The sequence below is a fragment of the Monodelphis domestica genome, chromosome 8, assembly GCF_027887165.1.
Source record: "Monodelphis domestica isolate mMonDom1 chromosome 8, mMonDom1.pri, whole genome shotgun sequence".
NCBI classification, from domain to species: Eukaryota; Metazoa; Chordata; class Mammalia; order Didelphimorphia; family Didelphidae; genus Monodelphis; species Monodelphis domestica.
Genome location: NC_077234.1, coordinates 63,833,460 through 63,852,070, shown reverse-complemented (window position 1 = coordinate 63,852,070; position 18,611 = coordinate 63,833,460). Strand labels below are relative to the sequence as shown.

At 35.8% G+C, this 18,611-nt stretch overlaps 1 protein-coding gene across 14 annotated transcripts in view; it reads right to left on the bottom strand.

Moving 5' to 3' along the window:
• The window catches only part of DOCK10 (dedicator of cytokinesis 10), a 375,674-nt gene that overhangs the window by 262,669 nt on the left and 94,394 nt on the right, over positions 1-18,611 (bottom strand). For 3 of the 14 annotated variants that reach the window (XM_007502183.3, XM_007502191.3, XM_056807143.1), the window contains exon 1: positions 17,971-18,588. The exons of 5 other annotated variants lie outside the window; for them this stretch is intronic. In XM_007502183.3, the coding sequence (XP_007502245.2) occupies positions 17,971-18,132 (162 nt within the window). In that variant the 5' untranslated portion in view covers positions 18,133-18,588. Of the gene's footprint in view, positions 1-17,970; positions 18,601-18,611 lie in introns of those variants that run through there. 6 more of the 14 variants (XM_007502185.3, XM_056807152.1, XM_056807146.1 and 3 more) reach the window with 4 other exon arrangements.

The window sequence follows — 18,611 nt, the reverse complement described above, 5'->3', positions numbered from 1 at the left end:
ATATTTCACAGGTCCCAAAATTCTTGGGGCTGAGGGGAGGTGTTGAATCCTTGGTCCAAAAGGAGAATCAGGGAAACAAAGGAAACATGTATGTTGGCAACTCCTGTTTTATTCTGGCAGGTTTTCCTTATACCTGGCTGGTCACTGGGCAGAGCTTCTTTATATGGGATCCATTAATTCCTTGTAATCTATGGATAGATTTCAGGGGGTCTGTGTATTTGGAAGGAGAACAATAACATTTATTTTCATTAACCTTTAATGGAAATTTAGCATTTCCCCCAATTATTTAAAAACATTCTTGGAAGGGGTACATAGATTTAACCAGACTGTCAAAGGGATCCATGACACACTGGGATGGGGGACAGCTCACATCTCCAGGGTTCCAAACTCAATAAAACTCTGCTCTCATTAATCATTGTTAAGCTGTTGGGCTGAAGCAGGATAGGAAAAGAAACAAGGGAGTTGCTATTTAGGCAGGAAGAGTCACTTCTCACCTTCTGTATTGTAACAGTGGCATTTCAGAACATTGGACATTCAGGACATTCAGTCTTCTAATTGCCCCCCCCTCCCCCAAAGTCTGCTTTTCCCCTCTTCGACCTATCCTCTCACATAACTACCAAATGGATATCCCTAAAGCAGGGCTCCACATTCCATCTCTTCCTTTTATAATCCATCACACTCTGTTCAAAGCTCAGTTTAAGCATCATGTCTTACAAAAATCTTTTTCCAATGCCTCCAGTTGTTGGTGTTCCTCACCTCTTGAAATATATTTGTAATTTTATTGTACATAATTTATATTTACCCAACTCTGAGTGTGCATTTTTATCTCCTGTAGGCTATAAACTCTTTTAAGGGAAGAGATAATCTCATTCTTATCTTTCTGTTCCTAGAGTCCAGCACAGTACCAGATATGGTGGGCATTTTAATGAATTGAAGTAGAGTAGCACAGTATGTGGCAAAAGGTGATTCTAAGTTGGTCTGTTTCTGGAGAGTGCCAGACGTAGTATAGTGGTTGTATGTTTGTCCTGATGCAAGGGCAGCAGGTGGACATAGGAGAGTAGAGACTGAGAGTCTAATTATATTGCTCTTGCTTTCGATCTCCTCTGGTCATCATGAGCAGCAAGGTGGCACAGTGGATAGAATGCACAATCTGGAGTTAGGAAGACTCATGTTCCTGAGATGAAATCCAGCCTGAGATACTTATTAGGTTTCTGATCCTGGGCAAGTCACTTAACCTCGTTTGCCTCAGTACCCTCATTTGTAAAAAAAGATGAGCCAGAGAAGGAAATGGCAAACCGATCCAGTATCTTTGCCAAGAAAACCCCAAATGTGGTCTCAAAGAGTAAGACATGACTTTAGAATGAAAAACAAGCAGTAGTTATTGCATCTTGATTGGTAGCATCTCACCCCAGAGCATTTACCAGGATGCTTCAAGCAATGTTAAGATATGTAAGATCAAATTCTGTCTAGGACAGCTTTCCAAAATAAGAGGCATAGATCCACTTGTCTCCCAACTGCTGTTCCCCAAGTTGGGTGCTTGGTTAGGGAACTGAGGGGTGAGGGAACCAGGAAACCTAGCAGTCACAATCTGAAACAATCTAACCCTGTTCCCTTATTTATTTAATTATTATATTAAATAAAACTTTGTGAGGCTGTTTTTTTCCATAGAACAAAGCAAAAGATCCTTGCTGTTCTTCATGCCTTTCATTCAAATGGCCTTCCTGGGTTTGTAACTCCTTTGAACTTAGCAACGGACAAGTCTCCAGGTAAACTCTCTTCTCACAGATGTGGGAAAATGCAAACCTGGAAAAATAGAACCTAGAAGGTGAAGTGTACCAGTTAGGGTCTGGTGTCTAGGGGAGACAGCCCTATACCAAGTCATAAGAAATTTGAATGCAAATGTTCTTCCTTTCAAGCATTTATTACCTTGGTGACTTAGACCAATCTAGACTGCTGCTCCTATTACTTCATCTGTAAAATGGATCTAATACTACATTTCCTTTCTAAAAACTGACCATTTTGTTGGATGAGGTCCCTTTCAATTCTAAGATCTATTATTGTATCTTAAAAAAGCAGAACTCTTTTCATTCTGTGCTTACTGTCATCACCTTTGAAAAGGTCTTTAAAAAAAGATTCAAGTCTTAAAAGGTAAAATTGATCAAGGAATTAGATTCCTTTTTCCTTATCACTGTTGGGCATAGAGTCACAAGAGCTTGAGTTCAAAATATGCTTAGTAGCCATGTGAGTATGGCAAATCAGTAAATTGCTTTGTGTCAGTTTCCCTGTTTATAAAATGAGAGGGTTAGTCTAGATTGCTCTTATGGACCCTTTTAGCTCAAAAGGTATGATTCCATTAATTTCTCTGATTCAATTTCATCATCTATGTAAAGGTGAAAATAGCCATGCTATGTGGTCTTGTAAAAACATTGTAAGGTTCAAATGAGATAGTATATGTTAAAATACTGTACGAATTCTTATATTAACAACAGGAACAACAATAATTACTCCAAAGACTCACTGAAGTTCTCTATTCCCATAAACATGAAAATCTTGGAGTGACTATAAGGTTATTTAACCCTTAATGAAACAAACACATCATTGTTTAAATGTAGGCAGCCTTTTCCAGTGGAGGAAGGGATGACTGAGAATTTTAATTGTAATAAACAAATAAATAAATGAAATTAAAAAATAAGTTAAAATTAATGTAAGCAGCACTTATAGTTCCAATTTTTTTCTACATTCATTGTCTTATATGCTCTTCACATCACGCTTGATCTTTGAGGGCAGGGCCCATCTTTTTCCTCTTTTTGGATCTCCAGGGCTTGGAACAATGTCTGGCACATAATAGGTGCTTAATAAATGTTTATTGAATGAATAAATAAATGGGAAGTCAACACTGAAAGATATTATTACCCCTATTTTACAGAAAAGAATCAAGACTCTCAGGAAAGTTACCTGGGCTAATTATCAGTAATTCTATGACTGGAACACATCTCCTGCCTCCCAGTCATCTGCACTTCTCACTATACCATGTTGCCCATTTTGTGTCAATTCTATTCAATCTTACTTGACAGAGAAACATAGAGATTTCTAAGGACTCCTAGAGAAAAGATATTCAGCTAAAACTTTTTGTTGCTTCCTGAATTCCAAGAAATTAAAATTGCATTCCAAAGGACAATGGGGGATTGTCCATCAGGGACAAACAGGATGCATATTTCCAATAATAACCTGATCTCTAAGTGGTATAAGGGATAGAGGCATGTGTTTGTATGTATGTGTATCTCTATGTAATCAAGAAAGTGAATGACTGGAAAAGGTAGCAAGTTGGTCAAATGGCAAGAGTAAAAGATACTTTTGACATCCATTAAATGCATAAGCATCTAGAATTGTATCTCTTGAACACTGGGTGGATCATTAACAGGGGTTCCTTTGAAACATGGTCAAAAATCACACAGGTCACAATCTGTACTGATGAAGGGAAGAACCACATTAATGAGGCCAAGGATTCATCAAAGAATTCAAATACTGAAGTAACAATTATGGAAGGGACTTTGCAGGCTCTTCTGTTGATATGGACTTGAAGTGTCATGACTGCCATGCCTCTACTACACGCCTGCATATTACATGAACAGCTTGAGATATAATAAAGTCTATTATGGTTATTCAGTGTAAGCCATAATGGCTTAAAACTGCATTCAGACTTTTGGGACACCTTGTATTTTGTGAGTAATATTGATACTTTTTCACACTATTGGCATCAAAGTACAGTGGACCAAAGTACTGCACTAAAACCTCAGCTCTGCCTCTGGCTACTTATATGGTATTGGGGGAATCACTCAACTAAGTAATGTAGCCTTGCTAAGTCTCAGTTTTCTCACTTGTAAAATAAAAAGTAGCTGGCTCCTAAGGTCATTTGCTACTAGATCTAAATCTATGACTCTATAATCTTGGAGTCCCATGGATGTTTCTGGACCTCAGTTTCCTCATCTGTAAAATTAGGTGGAGGGGACTAGATGTTTTGGAGGTCCCTTTCAGATTTTAATCTCTGCTCTTATAAGTCAAAAGTTGAGGATAATTTTAGATCAAAATATGGACCCTTTAGAATAGCTGTCAGGTATATCATCATCATTACTAATGGCAACAAATGTTTTTTATTTGAATTGAACCCTGTATAAATTTTCTACTCTCTGGACACCTGTGGTGGTGCTATTTGCCAAAACTAAATTTTTGGATTTTCATTCCAACTGGCAGCGAGGAAAGGGCACAGACAGAAGGAACAAAGAAGATCATATGGTTATTGGTTTACCTTCCTGTTATTCAAAATCAGCAGCAGAAGCTTTCCCTGCCTGCCCATTGGTACAGCCCCCAGAGATTTGTCATGTACCCAGAGAATACTTCCTTTAGAAACAGCAGAGATGAATTTGTCATGTTCCAGTCTACTTTCTAGTTAATCAAGGGAAATGGCAGAGATTTCCATTTATTTATTTACTCTAGAAAGATCCTTAAATCAAGACTGATTCTTTTCTTTAAATAGGGCTGGCTTAAAATGGGGGATGAGTGAAAGAGAGGGGAATGGAGCACCCCTCTTGAAAGGAGCTGATATTTGCAAGGAAATAAGAAGAGAGGAGTAATAACACAGATTGAAATGGAAATGTCACATGGTCTTCTCAAGCACAAAGGGAGACAGTTTAAAAAACATCATTACAGAAGGATCTTTGAAGAGCAGCCTGCCTGATCTGATTTCAAACAAATGGTAAAAGTATTTCACAGTCCACTTCCCTTTCCCCTCCAAGAGTTTCTTCTTTGCGTGTAACTCTCTTTGCCTTTTGATCCCTGTCTCACACTCTGTCACAAACTCTGCTTATGACTCCCCACAGCCTTCATTTTCACAATATCTTTTGGTTCGCTGGATTTCTCATTTATATCCATTTCTTTAATGACTTTTACTCACCCCATGTACCTTGGACTTAATAGTCTTCTTCTATTGCTACCTTAGCTGTGGGAGACTAGAAGAACCAATCATACCCCAAATCAACTTTTATAAAGTATTAAAAACAAATTCTGTCCAAACTACATTGCCACTTATAGAAGTTACCATCTTAATTCCTGTGATACCAATATAAAATAGGCAATTATCTCCATGCTGGGAATGGAAGAGAATAACTTTCTTTATAAAATGGAAGTGAATCAATGAGCAACTGAGGAATATGCTCAGTGTCACAAATAGAACTCAGAAAATCCTTCTGTCTAAAAAATCACATCCAGTACTTACTGGATGCTAAAGTCACAATGTTCTAGAATGTCAGAGTTGGAAGAAATCTCAGTGGCCATCTAGTCCAAATCTTATTCTCTACAATATGCCATGTCAATGGCAATCTAGTCATGGTACAAAGACATCTAGTGAATAATAAAATTCTCTCTGGACCTAGAAAATTTATTCATTATCATGATTTATAAAATATCTTTGGGAATCTGTCTTGTTAGATCTGAGCTTTGCCTACTAGTGACTTCAGTTTGAGGCAGTATATTCTACTTTTGGACATTCCTATTTATGTCAAACCCAACATTGAATTCCAATTCAGAAAAGATTGATTAAGTATGCACTATGTGGTAGACAGTGTGATAGGTGCTGGGGATACAAAGAAAAAAAGGAAGTGCCTTCAGGAAGCTTACATTATAATGGAGACAAGATGCTACCAAATGTTTACTAAAATCCTCCTAGATTCTTCCAAAAAATGATTAATTTGGAAAAATGACTTAGAAAAATCTATATCAGATTGCTTTACCATCTTGAGAAAGGGAGAGAGGACAGAGGGAGCGAAGGGAGAGAAGTTGGAACTCAAAAAATTTTTAAATTAGTATTTTAAAATTGTTTTTACATGTAATTGGGGAAAATAAAATATGTATATATTTTAAAATCCTCATCTATTACAAATGAGAGATAGTAAGCAAGGCTCCAGGGTATACTGGATAGAAGACCAACATTGGAGTCAGGAAGACCTGAGTTTAAGTCTGCTTCTGACAATATTGCCTGGGTGAACTTGAAGAAAATACTAATATTTGAGATATACAGGTAACTTTTATGATTATAAATTAAAGGCAAATGCCTTGTATAATGCCTTTGATGCTGTCAGTACCTGAGCAATGTCTGAAAAAGAATATTAAAATAAACAATCTTATAGTATACATTTCACAAAATGAATATAAGCTAATTATAAAATATATTCTGCAGTTTGATGGTCTGGAAATTTGGGGTTCTACATCTATTTTTCCAATTCTTCATTTCATAATATGGGATTGCAATACTTAAATACTTTATAGATTACTGACATAGAAAAGTGATCAAAGAAAATACAAAAATTTTTCTCAAAAGAATGAAAAACTATTAACAAAAATATGAAAAATTGCTCCAAGTAACTAATAAGAGAAATACAAATAAAAATAATTGAGGGTTGATTGCACAATTACCAAGTTGGTAATGATGGTAAACTAGGAGCAGTCAGTATTTGAGGGGTTATGGAAAGAGGATACTAATACATTATTGGTGGAGCTGTAAGTTGATTTAGCTCCTCTGGAAAAAAATTTTGGAATTATGTCATCAAGATTTTATTAAATGATTACTATATGACACATACTCTCCTCATTGAGCACCTTCTGCATTGGTTCTTTGGCCCTCTTCATCAGTCCCCTCTATGCCATTTCCCCCTTTCCTCTTCATTCTAACCTTTCTTTCCTTTTCAACTTTATTTTGTATGTTGTCTTCCCCCATTAGATTATAAGTAACTTGATGGCAGAAACTGTAATTGTTTGCATTTATATTTACATTCACAGTACTTATCACAGTGTCTGGCACATAGTAGGTATTTAATATATGTTTACTGACTGACTACTAAGCGTTGTAAGCAGTGAAGAACAAAAAAGCAAAAAAAAAAAGGTGAAATTTGTGCTGAGTACTCAAACAAGCTAGGATCAAGGGAATGATGAGGAAAAATATTCTAGTCATAGGGGATTGCCAATATTGTGAAGCACAGCAAGTAGATCTGTGTCATTGTTTGTCCTTTGGTTTTGAAGTGGGCCAGTGATATCAGGGGTATTGTCTTGACTTGTGAATGAAGTGGATTTAAGCGAGGCAGAATTGTGCTGTTTCTCTTCCAGAGTCACTGACGTCCAATAGCAAGATAACAGTCAGGATGATTGGTGATGGCTTGGGATGGTGGATAACCTTGGCATCTCTCATATCTGATTAAGCTCTCATGCTCCATAGTACTTGTTTTAACCACCTTTATGGCCACTGGAACAAATTATTCTCATTCACTCATTCTACTGGAGGAAATCCTCACATGCTTGGGGTAGATGTCCATCCATGTATGGGTGTGCAATGAAGACTGGCACCTTTGGTGTGAGAGCTCACTGAGCCCTTTTCAGACCTACTCATCCATGTTTGGTATCCATCTGGCATTCATCTCTCACCTGTGGCTTCAAGAAGCTGTAGCATGCACAGAGGCTACACCTTGGTAAACTGTCTTGGTGGACAGGCTAAACCAGGTCTGTGTAACTGGATCAAATAATACGTGGCGGGGAGTAAAGCATAGGAAGATGGTAAGGTAGGAGGGGGCCAAGTTGTGATGATTTTAAATGATAAACATGGTCTTTTGTATTTGATTGTGGAGGTAATGAGCCACTGGAGTTCACTGAATTAAAGAGTGACATCAGACATGTGAATTAAGAAAATTACTTTGGCAGCTGTAGTGTAGTTAGAGGATGTATTAGAATGAGGAGAGATTTGCTAGACTTATACTTCATGTAAATCAGTTATACAAAGTTATAAAAAGACACTGAAATATTTATAGCAGCATTTCTTGTAGTAGTAAAGGAATGGAAACAAGGTGGATGCCAATTAATTGGGGAATGGCTAAACAAATGTGGCATGTGAATATGATGGCTATTATTATTGTGCTGTAAAAATTCAAGAATAGAAAAGTAGCATGGAAAATTTCTATGAAATAATGCCAAGTGATGTGAATAGGATCAGGAAAACAATATGCTAATTGTAACATGATCTAGCTAGCACTTACTTATATAGCACTTGAAGGTTTACAAAGTACTTCATATATATGATATCATCCAGACCATACTCTGTCAGGCTGGTGCTTTTATTAATTCCATTTTACAGAAACGTCTTTCCTTTGTTCTCTTTCTTCCTCACCTCCAAATCTTAGTGCCTTCTTTCTGAAATCACCTTCCATCTACTTCAAATATATATATATATATATATATATATATATATATAATTTGACACAGGGTATCATAACTTGTGTCTGAAGAGAAAATAAATGGAGATAAAAAGAAAAAGAAAACTACATGGAACAAACAAGTTCCAGGTCCTATCCACTGAGCTATAACTTGGTTTCTTAGCTGCCAGTAGTGTATATGAAAGAAGAACGAAATAAGAATTGAAAATGAATGCTTTGAAATTATAAAGACCCAACTTAGCCCCAGAGAAGAAGCATGAGAAGTTACTTCTCCATGTTCTTTGCAGATTTGGAGGAATAAAATATGTGGGTCACTGTGTGGATATGGATTACATAATACTAGAACTTGCAATGTATTAGTTTTTCTGAACTGTTGCTCTTAAAATTTGTTCTAAAGGGATGGCTCCCTGGTACAATATATTTGGAAATGTAGATACTATAAAATTAAATCAATCATATGTATTTAAACACTGCAAAATGGAATGAAATAAATTACACATAATAGTAGCTCACATTTATATAGAACTTTTTCATTTACAAAATTCCATTTTCTTTTACAAAAATTAAAACCCTTTCCTTCCATCTTAGAATTAATATTAAGTATTGCTTCTAAGGAAGAGGAGCAGGCTAGGCAATTAGGGTTAAGTGATTTGCCCAGGGACACTCAGCTAGGAAGCCTACCTAGCTGCCCCTAAAATGCTACTTTCTAATGTAAATTGGTCTTCTTTTTCATCATGAATTCCTAATTCTAAAGTCTTGATTGAACTAAAAGTACTTTCATATAAAGGAGAAAGGAAAACAGAAGAAGCCAAAATATTAAGCTTGCAAAGATTGGCAATCAGGATCTATGAATAAAGAATAAATTAATAAATAGCCCTATGAAATCCTCATTTGGGAATATTTGCTTGGATAAGGAGTAGCCATGCTTTTTGATCAATATTTTAACATTGGATCGAATAGTTAGTACTTGAATTTCTATTTTCTTTCTCTAATATCAACAAGTGGGCATAAATTATGCTCCATTAGAAAAGGTCAATTCATTTGCGGAAGCACATCTAACAAGAATGATAAAGATTTTTATTTTTGCATTCTCCATAATAACATGGGATAAAATTCAGAAGTGTAGCTTGAATTAACAGGGACATTTTGTACGGATGGAAGATAGCTCTATGCTGCAAAATTTTATTTTTTATTGTCTGGGCCTTTTATTTTTATAATTATGGAGAGTTCTAGTATAGAACTTCTCCATGTATAGAGATCAGCATTTGTCTGTAACTCAAAAGGACTGAATGAGGCACTTGCCCATGATAAAGAAGCCAGTATATTCCTGAGTAAGAACTTGAACCCATTTTTCTGATATTTAAAGTCTGGCCATCTAGTCATGTGACTAGATTATCTATTAGTACAAAATTATCTATGACTAATATACTAAATTTAGATGACTTGCCATTCAAAATATTTAAGGAAAAAGAATTCTCATTTGAGACTGAAATTGTTTGGTCTCAAGAAATTTATCTGAATTACTGGATCAGCATGTCTGGTTGAATGCCTGTTTCCCTCTTACTTTACAAGATTGATCTTACAAAATAAAGAATAAAATATTTTTTCATTAAATTAAACATATTATGCAAAATGATTCCAGCAGGGGAAAATTTTCCATGTTTATCTCAGCTCTCAATTAAACAACTTCATTAAAAACACTGTGAAGGTGGCAGAAATAACCATGAAGTTCATTCAAATGATCATCTTAAAGTGGCAAAAAATGATAGCAATTCTTAGTCATTTCTCCCCTGAAAACACTCATGGTAAATTCACTATACTTTAAGTTCATTTATTTCTCATAAAAATATCACTCCATTGGATTCTCAAAGGGTTGAGGGGTAAGAAGAAAACCCATTTTCTAAGCGAATTTATGATATGATTGTTCTCTAAGTGCTAAGCTTTTGGGAAGAGGATATAAATTATTTGACTAGTGCCATACTGGAATCTACACAATAAGTGACCATGCCGAAATGGGGTTCCTTCATGTTTACAATTAGCTTGCTTATTTCAACTGTACAATTGCTTTTCAGTCGTGAACACAAAAAGTTACTGATCACTATGGTATATTACCTCCCTATTCCCTCTTCCTACCTGCCCCTCCAATCATGTTCTGGAAACCAACTGATTTTACCAGTTCTTTTAAGTGCAGTAGGTAATCTTTTCAATTTCTCTGTCTCTATTTCCTTTTCAAAGTTGCCATGCTATTATAACCCTTTTTCTTTTTTTAAATCTGGCTTATTCCTTTATTCCTACATTTTCTCTGATTTTGTTAAAAACCTGGTAAATTCCAGAAAGTGAAAAAGGATTTCTGCAGAAGTTATGTGGTATGTACTATGACTTTCCCAAGCACCAGAAAAACAAAGATTTATGTTACTAAGTCCTGTTTTTCTGATAGGTAGAATGTATTACTACTTAGCGAGACCGGAGTTATTTTATTTTATTTTTGTAACCTCAGCACCCAGAATGTACCCCATAAATAGAAGGCACTTGATACTTATTGTAAAGAGCATTGGCTGAAATCATTATTATTTTAATGTAACTTTGGGATTCTATTCAAATCTCCAGAGGTGTAAAAAAATTGTTCTGTGATTTTTTTTATAGTATTTATTCACCAACCTAATCCATCTATGTGATAGGTGAAAAAAAGTCACATTGATAGGGCTAGTTGATTAAAGTTTCTTTTAAGTGAAAAATAATGCCTATTCAAAATAAGAAAATGAAATTTGGAATTTTAAGTCAAAATCTGAACTAGGTTGATTCAATACAATACAAAAAGAAGTGAGGGCAGAATGATCTACGTTTATTTCCCTTGTTAATAAAACTTTGTTAACTGAGTATAATTAATTATTAAATGAGTTCATAGAAAGAGGAGGTGATTTAACTTCCCTACATCATTATTGTCCTCCTATTACATTATCTTATATGCTGCTCTCAATTCCTGTCCTTATTGAATGCGACACATATGAAAACCAACCCCTGCCAATGTAACTATATAACCTTCGAAGATAGAGATACATTTCTGTTCCTATAAACAATGCATGAGCCTCAGTCACTACCTTGCATTATCCAATACTCTCAAAGCACTTTGCCAAGAAGAGGTTATCAGTGCTCATGTTTTACATGAAGGCAAACAATTAGGGAGGGATTAAGGTGCTCTGGCTCTTCTGACTCCTAGATCAGTTTTCTTCCCATTATATTCCTGGTAAGTTGTGATAATTGGACCCAACAGTTCTCAGCTCTAGAAAGAATAAAACGATCTAGGTGACAGATGGTTACTTGGAGGAAATTTTGCTTCTGGGAATACATCCCAGGGGCCAAATTCCCTATTCTTAGGGTTTGTACTTGCTTTGTGTGTTAGAGATTCAGATCCAAGGCATTTTAGGGGCAACAAGAGAATGAAATTCTCTTGGAAGACAACAAAGAATACTTATTGGAACTTTGGGGTCACCAAAGAATTTCCAAATAAGGTACTACTTGCTTAGTTTCTAGTACCTCGGAAAATTTAATTAACAAGGCAAATATCAAAGAGATTTTAATACTACAACACATAACAGAAGTATATAATACTTAAAGGTTTGCAAAGTACTTTTATCTCATTTGATTCTCACAACAACCCTCATAGAAGGTGTTATAATTAAACCAATTTGACATATGAAGAATCTGAGACTGCAAAAGGTTTAGTAACTTGCCCTGAGACACATAGTTGGTTCATGACTAGGGCAGGATTTGAAATTAGGTATTATTGACTTCCACATTCAGTATTATATAGTTCACATCACCTATTTTGCTTCCTCTGATAGTTCACTGGGGTAAGCACACCTTCAAAATTCTTGACAGAAAAGTTTTTTTTTATTTCATCAATTTTTATTTTAATAACAAATTTCCACATAAATTTCCCAAATCATGTGATTCATTTTGTCTATTTCCCTTCTTCCTGGTCCCCTCCTGGAATTGACAGTTCAATCTGGGTTATGTATGTATTTGATTAAAAAATTTTAAATAGTTGTGTATTATATTTCAGTTTCCTTCTCCGTAAACAACTGGGTTATGCTGTAGAACATTAGAGCTCCTCCCAGCTGTGGTTCTGATATTCTATGATTTCCAGCAAAGCAGCTTTCTCTATCTTAATCTAAGTAGCTCAAAGGAAATGGACCTCAAACCCTCAGTTTAGGAACCTTCCTAGGCAATTAGCCCATAGCTCTCACTGAGAGCTAGAATCCTGTCATACCATTGTCCACCTTGCTTCCGGGGGAGGGGGGGGGTTGATGGCGGGGGGGCGGGGCTTGGTTTGGCTTCCAGATTGTGCATGGACACCTGAATATGGCAGCTCCTGGAAATGATCAGAAGGGCTTTTTACTTTGATAGTTTTTCTTGAGACACTACAGCTGAAGGGTTAAATCAACTAACTTAAGATGTCTCCATTTATATTGTATGTTTTAAAGCCCTTCACAAATTGGCTTCAACTTCTTTCCAGCTACATTATATTGTATTTCATCATGTCAATGTTTTCAACTTAAATCAATTGAGATCTACATATTTATTGAGAACCTACTATGCACAAGTTACCATGCAAGAGCATCCTGTGGAAGTCAGAAAAAGTTACAATTTGACCAGGTTCTACTAAGTAGTTATCAAGATCAACACAAGAGGGAAATGCAAAGCTTTTCAACCCTCCAGAGGTCAAACATCTACTTGAACCCAAAGCTCAATCATAAACTATTAAACATTACTGTAAGAACCTAATAACACAGATATGAATAGTTGTCAAAAGGCAGTACACAATTGGTGGAAAAATAAATGGAACAGCAAATTATTGACAGCTCGCACAGTTTATACATTGTGTATGTTTAACACATAATTTCTGGATGGATGAATGGGATGAATGAATGAGCAAAATTTGGGTTTGGAGTAAGAGGTCCAGATTCTACCACTTACAGCTCACGTGGCACTGAACACATCACTGAAACTCTCTGCTTTAATTTAAACAGCTAAATCTTAGCTATTTCTCAGTTTCCTCATTTGTAAAATTAGGCATTTTGCCTAAGTTCTCTCTCCAGTTTGAAATCCTTTGAACTTAAGTGCTCAGGGATTCAGTGAAGAGAGAGATATACAGGGGAAAATTATATTGAGAAAGCAGGATTTGAAGTGGATATTGAAGGATGAATATGATTTGGATAAATGAAAAGGCACAGAAAAGGTCCATTGCAGGCTGAAGTAAACAGTAAGATAAAGAGTATGGAAGTAAGAAAATGGAAAATTGATTTAGTGAGTAAAGCATATGGCTGGTGCTAAGGGTACATGAAAGGGAATCATGGTTAGTAAGCTTGGAGAAACCTGGCCCTTAGGTTGAATACTAAGCCTGGCATTCAGGCTAAGAACTTCAGACTTTATCCTGAAGGCATTAGGGAGCCATTGATGGGTTTTTATCAGGGAAATGATAAAATTAGAGCAGAGCTTTAAGAATATTTCACTGAAGGCAATATTCTGGATGGATTGGAGAAGAGAGAGACTGGTGACAGAGACCAATCATAAGGTTATTTCAATAATCTAGGCTATAGATAAGCAGGTCTTGAACTTGTGTGAATCAAGTAGGAGTGAATATGAAGTGATAGATTCAAGATTCTTCATCAAATAAAAATCTACAAGACAGTAATTTGTTGGATATTGTAAGGGGTAGGAAATGAGATATGGAAGTCAAAGACAATTTAAGTTTTGGTCACAAGGAGAAGTATGGGTCCATTACATGAAATAAGGGAGCTTAGATATAGAGCTATTCTGCTGAGGAATGATGAACAATTCAGTTTTAGATTGCCAGGTTCTAGACAGTAGAAATTACATATACTCAAATCATTTTATTTAGTACCTAATAAAGTTCCAGTGCATCTTTCTGATAATAATTATAAATATTTAACCACCCCACATTAGACACTAATTTTAATAAAACAATGAAAGAGTTCTGCTGCACATTTCCATACCTTCACAGGAAGATGAAAACTATTATAAGCCAAATAAGGATTTTCATCTGAAATAACTAGGGATAAAAATTTAAAACTTTCCCTTTTCCATTGCTTCATTTACTTAGCACACTTTATTTTTTAAAATGTTTTATTGTTTGTTTTTTTTAACAACACAGCCGCTTCCCAGGAACTATCCTCTCATTTAGTCTTCCCTTACAACAAAAAGAAATAGTTAAACAGACTACCTGATGGCAACTTCTCACAATGTATACAACTTTCAGTCCTGGGTTCAAAGTTGTACTCAGCTACTTCCTAGCTTTGTGACCCTGGCAAGTTACTAAATCCTGATTACCTATCACTCCTGCCTTGGAACCAAATAAACAGTATTGATTCTAAGACAGAAGGTAAGGGTTTAAAAGATGAATACATGAACAAGCAATTTTCAGATGAAGAAATCAAAAGCACCAATAATCACATGAAAAAGTTCATTCTTGATTAGAGAAATTAAATTAAATTTATTTATACATTTTAATTAAAATTAAATTAAAATACTTATTTATATTTATTAAAAAAAGTCCACCTCACACCCATCAAACTGGCCAAAATGGTAGTAAAGAAAGTGACAAATGTAGGAGAAGATATGGAAAAATTGGGACACTAATGCATTGTTGGTGGAATTGTAAACTCATCCACCCATTCTTGAGGGCAAATTGGAAATATGGCCAAAGGACTATAAAACTGTGTTTACCCTTTGATCCTATAATACCACACTTCTGGGTCTGTATCCTAAAGAGACAATAAAAAAGGGGAAAGGACATACTTGTAAAAAATATAGTAGCTCTTTTTGTAGTGGCAAAGAATTGGAAATTGAGGGCATGTCCATCAATTGAGGAATGGCTGAACAAATTGTAGTACATGTTGGTGATGGAATACTATTATACTATAAGAAATGATAAGCAACATCTTTTCAGAAAAAAAACCAGAAATATTTGCAGGAATTGATGTAGAGTGAAATAAGCTGAACTGGAAGAACATTATACATAGTAACATCGAAATTGTATGATGAATGACTGAAAGATTTATGATAGGAAATGCTATCTACCTCCAGAGAAAGAACTGTTCTATTTGGATGATGCAGATCTAAGCATAATATTTTTCACATCAGTGTATGATTTTATTTTGGGGTTTTGGTTATGTATGAGTGTGCTGTTATAACAATAACCAATGTCAAGTGTGTTTGATGATAAAAAAAATTAAAAAATGTATTCAACTTTCTGTATCCTTTATCTAACAATTCTTAACAGAGAGGATTGAGGGATGTTTCATAACAGCATCCTTAGCTTCTTTCAAGGATCATGCATCATCTCCTAGGAAAATCATTTCCTGATACTTCTAGAAGTTACTTCCTCATATTATCATAACTGCATTTAATATTTTGGGTTGCCTTAAGTGTAAATGTAACAAGTGTCTCCTCTATTTGATAAACTCCAGTGGCCTATTGGTTCATCTAGAATAACCTTTAAATGTCTCAGTTTGTATTTTATGTTTTGAAGCCCTTCATAAATTGCATCCAAAGTCCTTCCAGCCACAATATACATTCCTCTTCTTTCTCTCATTCTATAGCATAGTCAAACTATATTTCTTTCTTTTCCTTACGTGTGATGCTACTCAGTCTCCCACCTTGGTCATCCTTCATTCCTGAAATGTACTTCCTACTTATCTCTGCCTAACAGAACCCTTCACTTTCTTTAATACTTAACTAAAACACCCCCATCTGCTTGATGCAATGCCTGACCTTTCACACTCCGTAATTGCTGGTGCCCACTTTTATCCTTGAGATAAACTTAACAATATCTATTTGGTCCTTAGTCCATATATATTTTTTATATAGCATGCCTCCTCTAATAGAATGTAAGCTCTTTGAAGGTAAGGCTTCTTTCACCTTTTTATGTTTGTATAACTAGTGCTAGTTTAGTGCTTAGCACATGGTAGGTATTTAATATTGATCTTCTGTTCCTCTTTTTGTATTGTACTTAACTGGTCCCTACGGTTCTCTGCCCTAGGTAAAAGAACATAAGCTTCCAGAAGGAAGGGACTGTATAGTTTTTTTTATCTTATATTCCTAGGCTCTAGCAAAGTGCCTTGTACACAGTTGGCACTGATAAGTATTTGTTAAACTGAATTTTGAGTAGATTCACAAAGTTTCATTTTTCTCTTTAAAATTCTGCCATGAAAAGTATTTTCTTTAGGAGAGCTGCCAATTTTCCTAATGTATTTCCTTGTTATGTTTTAATTACTTTCCTACTTTAGCAAGACCAAGAGGCTTTGACGGGCACTATATACTGATGAGTTGTTGATTCTTAAAGGTTGATTTAATTATGACAACAATAATAACAAGAAGAAGAAGCAAAAAAGAACAAAAGGCTAGTTGTTTAGGTCACAGACACATAACAAATTGAAGCCACAAACCCATTAGGAATGGACAAAGTTCATCCTATTATCATTAGATTTGAAGCAGGATTTATGGAAGAAATGTATACTTGTCCCCAAGTGACCCAAACTGCCATTTATTACTTATCAACAGTCACAAGATTTCACTGATCTGAGCTGCCATGAGTTTGAAGTGATAAGTGTGAAACCAATTCATATTAACAGTTGTCTTATTCACTTGAGAAGCAAGAGTGAGCACAGAGTAGACTTGATATGTTTTTTAAAAGCATGTAGGTGTTGGAAATCACATTGATTTGAAGAAATTGTTGGGGAATGTTGTTTAATAATCTGTCATTCAGAGGCATGAGCCAAGTGAAAACACTCTTAACTAAAAAATTCTGGACAAACAGGGAATTTTTTCATTTAAACACATAGATTTGGTGTCTGAGAGGAAAAAAATATCTACTGTACAAAAGCACCCAGACTTCAATTATTTTTCCCTAAATTTTGGAAACTTCAATACAGGCTCTACATCCTAGTGTGGAATTTCAGTGACTAAGCAGATTGCAGATTTTATCTCTTTCATCAGGAAGAAAGTTAGAAGCAACAAAAGACTCTGTGCCCAACAATTCACACCAAAGAAAATCTCCCGGAATTTGAAGCAGAGACAAGATAGCATTTAAAAGGTGGCAAGGAAAAACTGTCTAGTAGCAAGTTTGAAAGCAAGTCTACTCTAAAGATAATTTCCTTCGGAGCAGAACTAAGAAACTTAATCACCATCTTACTTAATGGAGCCATACCTCATTCTGAAAAACACTGCTACGATTAAAGTGAAAAAAGTATGGTTATGTTTTTATCATCAGATCGGAATTAAAAATCCCTTTTGAAGCTATGCTGCAGAGAATTAATGCTAAAGCTGCCCACTTTCGGGCATTTACATAGGTATCACATGAAATCTTTCACTTATTCCTCAAAATTTGAAGCATAAAATAAAAAGCATTCAATTAGTCCCCGCTCTGAAATGCTTCTCTGTATGAGAGGTTTTAACAACCTGAACAGAGGAGAGTTTCCAATAGTCCACAGGTATAATCGAATAGAGTAACAGACTGAGCTCAGCTGGGTTGAAGAAGAGTTTATGGAGTCTACTCGAAAACTCATTCCCAGGACCCAATCATCAAGCCCCTATTGCTGCATCTATAGAAAACCAAAACAAAACAATACACCAGCAGCTTCAACCACATATCCCATGGATTCAGTGACCTGAAGCTAAAGAGTGAAGTATACTCTACCATGATGATGAGGGTCCTGGGTCTGCTCATTTCGTCCTCACTGTCCAGAGGCAGAAATTCATGTGATGGCTCTTCCTGGCGTCTCCGGCAAATGTGTGGACAGTTCCTCTGTACCACAGAACGAAAGGCTTGTAGCAGAACAATACTGGCAGCGCAGCCCATCGCTGCATCCTGGAGCCTACAAAATAACTTCTATGTTTATGCTATGTTTGAAAAAAAAACACAACAGTGGTTCCTTGTCCCTGCAAACAGCCTACATTGCAGCTGCAGCCAGCCAGCTCTCCAATCGCTTCCTTGGGTCCTGATCATCTGATCACAACTGAGTAGCTTGGATGCAGAGATAGGAAAGATTTGATCCACTGAAATGAAACACACTCAGAAATATGAGTGCGTCTTGCTGGGAGAGTGTTTCCTCAACTCACCCGGGAGATTAGGCTTCCTGTACATTATGGAGATAGGCTATAACTCTTAGATTCATGGATCTAAACATATTACACTCTCCTCTCCCAGTCAGATATAATGGAAGTAAAACACTGTAAGAGTCTGGCTGCAAGCTAAGAAATGTGTACAGAACAGTAAAAAGTATTGACACTACTAAGATTAGCACTGAGGATGAGAATGGAAATGCAGAATTGAAAAAA